Source organism: Pteropus medius, unplaced genomic scaffold (assembly GCF_902729225.1).
Source record: "Pteropus medius unplaced genomic scaffold, Ma_sr-lr_union100, whole genome shotgun sequence".
NCBI classification, from domain to species: Eukaryota; Metazoa; Chordata; class Mammalia; order Chiroptera; family Pteropodidae; genus Pteropus; species Pteropus medius.
In genome coordinates, this window is record NW_024349225.1 from 15,576,054 (window position 1) to 15,588,510 (window position 12,457).

General features: G+C 51.0%; 1 protein-coding gene and 1 long non-coding RNA gene across 3 annotated transcripts in view; one reads left to right on the forward strand and one right to left on the reverse strand.

Annotated features, from left to right (window-relative positions):
* Positions 1-759: 759 nt before the first annotated feature.
* Positions 760-2,489, reverse strand: LOC120617721 (uncharacterized). Its single transcript, XR_005657012.1, has 2 exons — positions 2,402-2,489; positions 760-1,549 (listed from the first exon to the last, which is right to left on the reverse strand). It is a non-coding gene; the product is annotated as an uncharacterized LOC120617721 (long non-coding RNA).
* A 3,700-nt stretch (positions 2,490-6,189) lies between these two features.
* Positions 6,190-12,457, forward strand: part of ALDH9A1 (aldehyde dehydrogenase 9 family member A1) — a 16,522-nt gene continuing 10,254 nt past the window's right edge. The window contains exons 1-5 of one of the 2 annotated variants that reach the window (XM_039881567.1): positions 6,191-6,397; positions 7,217-7,362; positions 9,696-9,825; positions 10,438-10,572; positions 11,972-12,168. In XM_039881567.1, the coding sequence (XP_039737501.1) occupies positions 6,217-6,397; positions 7,217-7,362; positions 9,696-9,825; positions 10,438-10,572; positions 11,972-12,168 (789 nt within the window). In that variant the 5' untranslated portion in view covers positions 6,191-6,216. Of the gene's footprint in view, positions 6,398-7,216; positions 7,363-9,695; positions 9,826-10,437; positions 10,573-11,971; positions 12,169-12,457 lie in introns of both variants that reach the window. The other variant, XM_039881568.1, reaches the window with a different exon arrangement.

The following is a 12,457-nucleotide window of genomic DNA, read 5'->3' on the forward strand; positions in this document are numbered from 1 at the left end:
GTTAAAAAACAAAAAACAAAAATCAAGCGTTATTAACACCTGCATCAGGCTACTCAGCTTGTACTGGTAATAGGCTAAAAGAGTGTTTTAAAAATGCAGGTAAGCCTGAATTTCTTAACAGATAGCATTCCGACATCTAAGCCAGGTGCAAGTCGGAAAACACCTGTATGTAGATGCTCAGGCCCTTGGCTGGCCGGTGGCCCCCTGCTCCCGTGGGAGAAGTCGTCCTTGGGGGTCGGGGGGTGAGCATGACGTCAGTGGCCTGAGCGTCCAGAGCTCCCACACATCCGAACCCGAGCCGTTTCGCCATCTGCGAGACGTAGCGGGGCTTTTTCAGTATGCTTAGCGCTGTATTTCAGTACTGCCTTTCAATTCAAGTAAAAGCACCATATACTTTCTCCTTCTCTGGATTGATTCTGCTTAAGTTACGGTCTAATTTACTTTTTCCTTTGAGTTTTTAAACTTCAGAATGGAAAAATCTCACAAATGAAAGTCTTTACAAGTATAGTGTGAAGAACACCCAGGTACCCACTGTGCAGCTCAGCGCTTGTAATTCTCATGGTCAGGCTCACGGCCACGGCTGCCGGCCTCCACCCTCACTTGATTCTGCCCCCAATCCTAGGCGTCATACCTTTTAACCTTCAATACTTCAGGGCTTTAAAAACACATGGAATCTCAGTACCATCGACACATCTAAAAAAGTGACAGTTTTTTGATATCAAATCATAGACGTCAAAACTCTTTAGATTTTTTTTTTTCTTTAATGGGGAGCCAAATAAGATAACTATATTACAATTGTTAGGTAAGCATTGCAAATCTCTTCCACTCTGTGGTCATGGTTTTTAGTCTGGAGTCTTCAGAATCGCCTAGAAGGCCTGTTAAAACGGACTGCCGGCTCCACCCAGAGCTGCTGCTTCTGAGTCTGGCGGGGCTCGCGAATTTGCACTTCTGCCAACGTCCAGGGTAACGCTGAGGCTGCTGGTCTGGCGTCTGCTCGCGCTGTATCCCATCCCTCTCTTCCTCCCTTGCAGTTTATTCAAGAAACTGCGTTGTTCATCCCGCTGGGTTTTCCTCCCTTCGGATCGCCTGCTTGCTTTCCATACTGTGCGCTGTCTCTTTTTGATCCATTGATTAATTAGGGATTGAGAAATGATGATATTGTAATTCTAGTATCCCTTCATTTATTAGTAAAATACCGCTGTAAATAGAAGCTTCCTCTCATCTACCGTTTGCTACCTAGTGGTACGTTTTTTAGAAAACACAATAAAGCACTCAACTGTCTAGTTTTCAAAACAATGAGTTGTTCACAGTATCCAGTGGTGAGTGTGTGTGTGTGAGAGAGAGAGAGAGATTAGCAATTCACAGATGCAAACATACTTGATTCACTTTACTGAAGTTATTTATCTCGTGGATGCTCAAATTGTCCCATTTTCGGCCAGTGAGACGCTTCTTATGTTGTCCCCTGGGTCCACTTCACATGACCCTGGTTGTCATTGGTGGCATCTTTGCCAAGTGATACGATAGGATGTTCAGGGCAATCTCACATTTCCTGCCAGACACGAAAGCAGTACTTTCTTCAAGGAGGCCTGGTCCTCTCTGCTGGTGTTTGCAGACCGAGCAGTGAGGGTGCTCCCTGGACCGTGGACTAAGGTAATAAGTTTGGTTTTTGTTTTAAGATGAAACACATGAACTAATATTGGTGCTCCACTCCCCGCTTAAATCAGGGCTACAGAGCTTTTACTTAATTTCTTTGATCTGTGTCTCTTTTGATCCCCTGCTAAGAATTCTAGTTTAGTGTATCAGGAATGATAGAATATCACATAATTGCTTCTGAGCATAACCCCAGAGTGTCCACTCCACAGTCTCAGACCATCCACGCCAACATTACGACCCACGGCGTGATGACTGAGGGCAGTTTGCTGTTAGGAGTAGTTGGCGGCGGGTGTGCTTTAGGACATACCCCAATACTGAGATTTCAAGTTACCTGCTACAGTTTCCTTTCTGAGTTGATGCCACCAACTGGATAAATATCTATTTGCACTCATTTGTGTGATTTTATTTTCAACTTTTAGGCCATGCTCTTCTATCTTGTAATTATAAAAGTGACATGTAATGTTTTAATGGTTTCTGGGCTAGCCCACAAAAACATATTTAACCTACATAGAGATGGCCCCCTAACTACCCATGATCGCACTTCTATGAGTGTCCCACTTAGAAGCCCCAAAACGTGTGGAAAGATGGGCAGGCAGCGAATAGGACCGGAAACCGCTCTAAGTCAGTAGTGGGGACGGCAGGGGCACACCCTGCAGTGACATCGCTCCCTCACTCCTCCCTGCACTTCCTGGATAAAGCGGGGAGACCCAGTGGGAAGAGAATACGTGTGGGGGCGTCTCCAACTCACGCAGGTCCTCACGGCTGTCCCCTTCATTTCCCTGCGGTGGCTCCCAGGTCGTCTGTACTCTGGTCCCCCGTCCCTCCGGTCGTGGCGGTCATCTTCCTAATATAAACCGGACTTTGTTGCTCCTCCAAGGAAAGTCACTTGATGGCTCCCAGGGGCCTTTCAGTAAATGTGAACAATTTAACACAGAAAATCATCCCAGTCTGGATGGCCAGCCTCTCCCACCCCCATCCCTTTCCTTCCTAAGCTCCAGACCAGCAGATTCATTTTGTAAATCTGCATTTTCATGTTCTTTTTTGGACTTTAAACTTTGTTTTCTCTGCCTGGAGTGTTCTTGCTCTCATTTGCCTGGTTTTCTCCTGTTCCCTTCTGGTCTTGGCTCAAGCATCACCTCATAGATGTTTTCTCTGGTCTCTACGTGGCTGGGCTAAGTTTCTCCTCCCTGTATTTGTGTTCGAGATTCTGAGATACGAGTCACATAAACAATGGGCAAGTCTCTTCACTCTAAGCCTCGATCGCCTCACCTGGAAAATGGGGTTCACACTCCAGTCAGAGCTCCCCCCTGCACTGTCCACTCGAGTCTTCAGATGGAGCCTCTCAGTTGCGCCCTCAGAGCATGGTGACCGATGCCCCCGCAGTGACGCCCTCAGCCAGGCCGTGCGCTTCCGCTCCCACCGGGGGGCTGTGGAACGTTACTTCTTTTACTTGTTAATTTGAATTATATACATGGACTAAACGTTATGTAAATTAGTGAAATGTGAATGCAGAAAGAATTGCTTCAATGGAAACTAATTTGAATGACTCGATAAAAGCAAGTGGCTAAAATAATGCTTTGACTTACACGTGGGTGAGATGACAGACTGAAAAAAGTAACACAAATTTAGAAAGATCCAGCATGCGTATCCTTAACGTTTTAGTTCATGCTCCCCTTTGAAGAAATCAAAACTGGAAGTCAGAGGCGATAACATTTTGGTTTTTAAAAAACAACTTAGGAAAAGCATCTACCATGAAACATGGGGTTTTCACCATCACGAATTCTGTTTAAATTTTTTCAGTTTTTGAAAACTTTAGTTGAGTCGCAGATGTTTGAGTCTGTTGTATTACTGCTAAAAACTGTTCACGGAAAACTAAAGATTCTTTTGAATAAATGAGCCAGTCGCAATGACAAAACAAACACGCAAACAAAACCAAACCCACAACCCAAAAAGGTGATACATTTTGGGTTTGCTATACGTAAAAAAACAAAAACAATAGCAGCAAAAAATCCATGGGACCCCAAAACAGGAGACTCGCACTCAAGGAAAGAGCCATGGCCCCTGAAGTCAGCGAGAGAGAGTGTGTGTGTGTGTGTGTGTGTGTGTGTGTGTGTGTGTGAAAATTGTCAGAAGTACACAGGAACTTTTTTTTTTTGTAATTCGAGTCTGTAATTGACTTTAAGCTATAAATTCCTTGTTCCGGTCGCATCAGTTAAATGGGTTTTTACTCTCTGTTTTCTGTGGATTTTATAAAGCCATTGATGTGCCCAGCATATCGGAAGCATGTGATCTTCACACACAGCAATCCTGCAGGTAGACAGGGTGTTTTCTTATTACCTGATTTTACACGTGACAGATGAGGTTCTGAGACTCTCAGCGATGTACCCGACCCCACACAGTGGTGGGTAGAGCGACGTTGCAGGGTCCATGCTCTTTCGCGGTAGCTCCCGGTAGGACTGACCACCTTGGAGCTAAAATGTAAGGTGGCTGAACTGTAACCCTCTCTGGGCTTGTTACCCCATACGCAGGACATGTTGCAGTCCCCAGAAGTATCATTTACTTGACTGTCAGTGTCTCTATTCCCTCTGTTTTTAAAAACCTTCACCGCATTCCTATTTTACCATCTGAATGGTGTATATCCTTAGACTTTTCGAATCATAAAAAATTTTAAATCATTAAATCGATTAGAAAGTTCTCCAGCTGTCACCGGATGAGTGTGGAGGAGGGTCAGCGTAGGTCTACTGAAAATGGAGCCTACACGCATTTTTTTAATCCACAAAATTATATATGGACCAAAGCCCATCTGGTTGCTCACGAATATAATCAAAGGCCTTTTTTTTTACGCAGTGATTTTTAGGTTTATAATTAGCTACTCCAACCATTTGCTGAACAGTCAATTCGATCATAAACAGAGATAATATCAAGAAGGTTGGAAAAAAAAAAGGTTGAAAAAGCCTGAAATCTGCTTGCTCTAGTGATAGACTGTTCCTTTCTAGAGGAAATTTTGTATTTTTAAGCAAGACGGGGCGTTATTTAGAGCAGTAGTTTTCCTTATTGCAACCCAGATACAGAATTTTCATAACAATGTTTACCTCCTATATGCACTCTGGTATTTTATTCTATCTCATTTTCCAAAATGTAGCTGCACGGGACCTTGAAGACAGCTTAATCACACCTGGGAGCCGCTCCTGTTTTTCACGGCTCCCAACCCCTCCGCACCCATCAAGGGAAGAATGATAGTCCACCGCCCCTTCCCTCATTCGGATGAGCCTCCTCCATACTGGCAGGAAAAAGAATAAAGGCTCTTGTTTTCTTGGGGCTTAAAGAGCTAGGAAACCTGTTCCCAGAAGATGCTCATCCTGCGCAGTGCTCATGGCTGGATCTGGGCACATGTTGGTCCCCAAACCCACCAATGCCGAGAAGATGAGCCTGACTGGCTTGTCCGGTCATGATCTGCCCTGGTTGTACGAGGGGGGCGTTCGACACGTCAAAATCGGGGCGCTGCCAGCCTGGAAAGGGGGAGAAATGGCTTTTGAGTGGAAGACAAATATGAGGAGTATGACAATAATTTGGAGCGGCCAGTCAAGGTAGAAACGCGCTGCCAGCCAGGCAATCAGGCCCTTGGAGGGTCGTCAGTCGCTCTTATTCTGTATCTTGCTATTTGCTGCCACCTGGTGTCCGGTAGTTCTTCCCGTCGTGACCAAGTATCCAGCCTCGAGTACCGGGGGACCAGAAAAAGCAGCTCGGTGGTGAAGATTTTGAAAATGCAATGTACGCTCGAAACTGTGGCCCTCATTCTTGAATCTCTCCCTTGTAGGTTTGCTTATTCTACTTTATTCTTCAGGCCCCTGAACTACTGCTTGCGTGCGAGTGCCCCCTAGTGATGGTAAGTGGTCCTGCCGACTCCTTAGGAAATGAAGGACTTTGTTCTCCGAGCCACCTGTCCTCGGACCCGGAGGCAGGGACAGTGGGCCACACACTGAGAGGGTTCTAGAACGGGCACTCTCCCTGTGGTTGAGCTTGAAGACACAGACCTCGTAAATGCGCGGCAATTACTACACTTCTCCATCCCTAGACCCTCCTTCTGCCACTCTCCAAGCCCCTCGATGTCCTTTCAGGAAAAAAAAAAAATTTTTTTTAAGTTTGTTTCCCCCTTGACAAAGCAACCAACCTTAAAAATAGGAACGAACGGGAGCGGGTGGACCCAGGAGTATCCCCCTTATCCCTGCTGGTCGCCTCCCCACGGTCTTCCCTCCCACCGCACATCTGCATCAGCCTGGCCCCTCCCCCGCTCCAGCCTCCGTTTGTCTCAGGCTCTCCGCGCGTCCGCGGCAGCGCGCTTCTTTGCAGACTTTCCTGCATCCCTAACTCCGGTCCCGTGGCGTCCCACCGAGGAGGCCCCGCCCCTTCTACGGGCCCGTGGGAGGCCCCGCCCCTTCTACGGGCCCGTGGGAGGCCCCGCCCCTTCCACGGGCCCGTGGGAAGCTCCGCTTCTCCCATTGGCCCACGGGAGGCCCCGCCCACGGGAGGCTCCGCGTCCAGTGTCGCGCGCCGCCTGCTGGCATGCTCTTCCCGACCCGCCTGGCGGCGCTCCCCTGGCTTCTCCGCGCTCTCGGGCCTGCTCCTGTCGCCGCCATGAGAACTGGCACCTTCGTCGTGTCGCAGCCGCTCAACTTCCGCGGCGGGGCCCGCGTGGAGCCGGCGGACGCCTCGGGCACCGAGAAGGCGTTCGAGCCGGCCACCGGTAACAGGACGGGGCCGGGCGGGGTCCGCGCGGGGACCGCGGGGCCCAGGAAAGGGAGGAGCCGGCGCGTGGCGTGCTGGGGTCGGAGGGGTCGTCCAGCGGCCTGGACGGCGTCCGCGAAGCCCCGGTGCGGGCCTCGCGCCGCCTTAACGATTACGCTGTGAAGCGAACCGGACGCTTCCAGAAGCGAGCGGCGGCGGCAGCAGCTGTGCGCCGGGGACGAGCGTCGGCGAGGACGTGGCCGCCACTCCCGGGGTGGACATTTCCGCAGGGGACCCGCAGCTGGGACGAGAAAACGTCCTGCTCTCTCGCCCCAGCCCAGCGCCCGGCGGCGCGCCAGGCCCTGCATTTGCCCAGCGAGCAGAACCAGCGACGAAGAGGGCTTTTGTGTTTTGGTTTGCTTTGCTGTGCTTTGCTGGGTTTTGTGAAATATCTGTGGGGAGAAAAATGTGAATGTTTTGCACAAACCAGAATGGCCGGCAGCCAGGGCGATAAGACTTGGATTGCAGGGCTGTTGGGGAGGGAACATGGACGGGTCACACTTGGGGAGGGAACATGGACCGGTCACACTAAGCCACAGAGCGTCAAGTCAGCAGGAACAGGCCGCAGAGGTCAACCCTGTCCTGCGAGAGGAAACATTCCCTTAACGGGGTCAGCGACCCTCACGTAGAGTTAAGAACTGCTGTTGTGGGGTGGTCACTGAATCTAACCACACTTAAAAACAAAGAAGGGGCTCACCGCCAGGAAGTGTGAATACATGATATGCCGTTTAAATGTGTGGCCAGGGTGTGAGCTAACACTGACTGCCTGTCTCCATAGGTCGTGTGATAGCCACTTTCGCTTGTTCTGGAGAAAAGGAGGTAAATTTGGCTGTGCAGAATGCCAAGGCTGCCTTTGAAGTATGGAGTAAAAAATCTGGCATGGAGCGTGGTCGAATCCTTTTGGAGGCTGCCAGGATAATTAGGGTACGTTGTGATTTATTCTCTTCCAGAAAAGTCTTGCTCGGAGGGATCTTGGTGACAGGTTGCAGTTAGATTCTGCGGCACTAGTAGTGTTTACCTTCTTTCTGAAGCCGAAAAGCACTTCCATCCGCCCTGCCCCAGTCAGTCCCACCAGATGTAGGCTCTGTCTGTGTTTGAGTTACAGAGTGTCCTTTGCAGGTTATCTCGTTTTCTTTTGAACTATGCACTTTGTCCTTTTTCCTCTGATGACTCTAAAGCCTGCCTTTTCCAGATTTATCTTCTACCTTAATTGCCTGGGAAGACTTCATAGATGTCCCCCTCTTAAAAAACAAAGTTAAACTTTTTGGCAGTCTAACAAAGGAAACGTACTAGATGCTCATTACAGAAAATTAGAAAATTCAGAAGGATATGCACCGAGGTAGGAATCACGGCTGTCTCTGCATGCTAGATTTGTGGGGATTTTTTTCTCATAAGTTGTTAAGTCAGAAACTACAGGGGCTGAGAGTTCCCCTACTCGCAAGGGTTTACGTGTATTCCGACCAGAGACACGAGGCTTTCTGGGTGAGAGAAAGAGATGCTGTGTTACTCACAGCAAGCACATGGGCCAGAGCAGCGCCTGAGCCCCATCCCCACTGGCGATACAGGGAGAACCAGGGGTTGCCCCACGGGAGGGGAACCCCCAAGTTAGGAGAGTCGGCTTGCGCAGGAGATGCTGCAGAGAGACCGCTCACTCCGCAGGTCTCCAAGGTGCCCATGTCACTTGTTCATCACCCTAAATGCCAGTACTAGTCTCCAGGACCACGAAGTAGAGAGCCTCGACTCTCCGCGGAGGTCTCCGCCTTCCGAGGGCTGTGCTTTCCGACCTGCGTGCCTGCGTCTTTGGCCTGGGAAGGCTGGACCACACAGAAGTGCCAGAATGCTCACAGAGCATTTTCTCCCTGCTGTTAAAATTTTATTTTCAATTTGATAGACCAAAAGTGATAACTCAAAGCCAATCATTTGTTATTTTATTTTTCACGTTTTCCTAGTGCATAAACATTTGGGTTGTTGCGGGTTCTTAAGAATTGGCTTCTTTGTTATTATAAAATGATTTTTTTATGCTGAATACTATCTAATATGTTTTTGCTCTGAAATGGACTGTTCGATATTTTCTGTTCCTCTCCTCCTTGCCTTTACTATCTATGTATGATGTTATTAGGCAAAAATATATTGGTACTAAAGTTTCTGTCTGATGTTCATGCCCCAGACCTGCCTTTACCACCATTCACCCCATTATATATGTTCACACACACATATATGCGAACAGTGGGCAGAAAATTATCTCTGAGGACTGTTTCAAAGTTTCAGCTCTCAGAGGAAATTCAGTTTACTGGCTGGTCTTTTGAGATTTTTCCCGTCTAATTCTATCATTCTCTGCCCTCACCAAAAAAAAAAGGTTATTTCTAAAAGATTAATATGAGATCTTTTGATACAAGGATCATTCAAAAATGTCCCCGACAAAAACTAGCAGAGAGTCCAGCTTGGTGTCCACTGAGAGCAAACACTCTGGTTACTGAGCGGGTTTGTCCGTCCTGCTCAGGACCTGGCTGTCCTCTTGCATTCTAGAAAGAGTTTCAGCCGCTGTGACTGGTCGAGCCTTTGGAACACTGTGTCGTGGTCGTCGCACTTAACGATCCAAGAACGAGGGTCGTTTACTAAGAACTGATGCTCTTGTCTCCCTGGGCACCCTTTCCCCAGTATCCCTGTAACTGGGAAACCAGTTGTTCAAAGATCGTTTTGGCGAGAACAGAATCAGGGAAAGAGACGGTGCATTGTCGGTTTAGAAGACAGTTTAAGTTAGACCATGTTCGGATGTGAATAAGTTATCCTTTCCGAAGGAGCGTGTCTATTCGGTACTTGCAAAATTTGTTTAGAAGTTGTTGGCCTCCTCTTTTAGAGGTCAGCTCCTTGGAGGCAGAGATCAGCTCTGTACTTTTCTTCTTAGCCGTGAGTGGACAGCGTGTGGATCGAAGTGCTTTATACCTCTGGTCTTGGCAGAAACAGGACGGCAGGTCCAGGTGTCTCTCTCAGACCCCGCTTCCCTGTGTTCCACACGGACTTGCAGATTCTCACGTCCATCTCTTCTGAGATGTGTACTGTGGATCGATGCTGGTGTTCATTTCTGTCGCCATTTCATTTTGCTGTCTCTCTTCCTGCAGTGACACTGCCATTCCTTTTATTTTGTTTAAACAAAAGCTATTTGTTTTGTAAAATTGGGCGATGCGCTCTGTTTCAGCATTGACTGGGTCATGTGTATGATCATACGTCTTCAATCTCATCTCCCGTGTCACCCACAGGAACGGAGGGATGAAATTGCCACCGTGGAGACCATCAACAACGGCAAATCCATCTTTGAGGCCCGCTTGGATGTTGACAGTTCCTGGCAGTGCCTGGAGTATTACGCAGGCTTGGCCGCGTCCCTGGCCGGTAAGCCCTTGCCAGGCTTTCCGTGACCCGCTGGCAAGGAGGCAGAGGGGTAAAGATTTCAGGGTTAAGGCCAGGGGCTTGTCACTCTCTGCTCGGATGGCCCCGGGAATGACTTCTTCCTTCCTCAGACCGCGGTGCTAACCCCGTCGTCTTGGTCGTCGCGAAGATTGAGTGCGATAACGCGGGCCAAGCACCTGGCCTGGCACTTGAGCTTAGGCCACACTGTCGCAAAGCCAGTCTGTAGAGGGGTCCGTTCCTAGTTTTACCTGTTTAGCAAAAAAATGTCCTTTGGCTGTTCATGTGGGATGAGCAGGGCCCAGGAGGGCTGTGGGATGTGGAGTCTGAGGTTTCGGGGGGCTCGGGCTCTCCTGTGCTGGGTGTCCCCCCATATCATCTACATTACCCGCTGGACGCCCAGTAGAGTTTAGAGAATCACGTTAAGTGGAGAGAACTTGGTTTGCGGGACCCACAGGGTTCGTGGCGTGGGAGAAGGTGTGAGCCGCCTGTGACAACGACGCGGCGGGCCGCGGTGGAGGCCGAGGGGGCCGCGTGCCGGGGCGCAGGCGTGGGGCCTGGGGAGCAGCCCCCGTTCCTCTGCCGGTTTCCCCGCAGGTGAACACATCCAGCTCCCAGGCGGGTCCTTCGGCTACACCAGGAGGGAGCCGCTCGGCGTGTGTGTGGGGATAGGCGCCTGGAACTACCCCTTCCAGATCGCCTGCTGGAAGTCGGCGCCAGCTCTGGCCTGTGGTGAGAGCCGCCTGTCCTGCCCGTGTGCTGTCATGTACCCCCCTGCCCTCCCCTGCCCGTCCCCAAGCCAGCATGCCCACACAGAACGCCCAAATGCATGCTACCGCCACCAGACCAAAGCGCGTACATGCACACAAGACACTAGATGCATACACACCAGGATCTAAGCATGTATGCACACACAGACCACCAAATACATGCCACACCTGAGACACTAAGCAGCATGCACATAGACCTCCAAGCAGCATGCATAAACACCTGAACACACCCCAATGCTTCACCCCTCCTGGCTTACACAGACACCCAAGCGTCTTGCGAACACCACCACGAACACCTCAAATCATGTATCTACACACAGACACCCCCAAATGCATGGCATGCACGCACGTGCACACAGGCACCCCATACTCCCATCTCAGACACAGACATTCCCAAATGCATACACACACACACATACACCCCTATGCACACGTACACACATCTCACACATATACACACGTCACACACATATAGTCACACACACCCATACTGACATGTACACACACATCACACACGTACGCACATCACACACACACGCACTTAGGTGTTCTCTGCGTCGGAAGCGGCCTGCGCTGGGCGTGTGAAGCCACAGGACGTGCGTCCCCCCCTGTGTGTGTGTGACTCTGCAGACTGTGTCTGTGTGTTGCGCGTTGTGTTTATCTCATTTCCTTCTGTTTTTGGACAGGAAGAAAGTAGGTTTCGGTCCTAGGTTTTACGGTCAGCGAGTCCGATCGGGCCCCTCGTGAGTGCGCCCCCTGTCCGGGCGGAGTCTGTGTCGCAGCGCTTAGGACTGACCGCGCTTAGGACTGACCACGCTTAGAAGCGGGGTGAGGCATCCTCCTCGTGCGCTGAGCAGTGTGAGCCAGGCTCCCGTGGAGGGGCCTGGGGAGGAGGCCTCCGTGCATCTCAGAAACACTCTAAGCTGAAAAAGGGACAGCGCGTCGGAAGGCAGCTTTCACTTGTCACTCCACGTTCTTCTGCACGTTCCCGTGCGATAGGGCAGAAATGGCGTGAAGCCCCCAGTGCCGGGGCTCTCGCCAAATTCATTATCTTCTGGCCTCCAGTGCCAACTTTGACAAAATGGGACGAGCCTGCCCGCTTCCTTCTGCCATCATGGGTGTCGGGGACGTGGTTCACGGGCAGCGGACGGGCCGCTGGCCGGGAACGGGCACACGTGTGGTTTGGGGTCTGTTTAACAAGAGAAACCATGGTGGGAGGAACAAGGTGTACTTGTTTATTCACGTTTCTGGCCTAGGGTTTGCTGGGGGACAGGAAACGGTCGCACTTGCTCTCGACCTGTCCCCCGGCCCTGTCCCCAGTGGCGCAGCAGCCGTTAGCGTCTGTGCTGGGCCCATTGCAGGTAACGCCATGGTCTTTAAGCCGTCTCCCTTCACGCCTGCATCCGTGCTGCTGCTGGCCGAGGTCTACGCCCAGGCCGGGGTGCCTCCCGGCCTCTTCAACGTGGTGCAGGGGGGCGCCGCCACGGGCCAGCTCCTATGCCAGCACCGCGACGTGGCCAAGGTCTCCTTCACTGGCAGCGTGCCCACGGGCACGAAGGTGAGACAGCACCCGTCTGGGTGAAAGCGCGTGGCACCTGGCTGTGGGCAGCAGGCGCCGGGGGCTCCGACCTCGCCTGGCACGGAGGGGAGCGGGGCGTGTGCGGGTCAGTGGAACGGCAGCTGGTGTTAGGCGCATGGGGACAGGGCGGAGTCACTACCTCCTGTGTCTGCGGGGCAGACCTAGGCCGGCTCTTGTGGGTTTTGGCGACTGATCTCGGCTGTGGCGGCCGCGGAAGGAAGGGCCTTTGCTCAGTTTGCTTCGGATTCACTGTTTTGATCTGGATCCG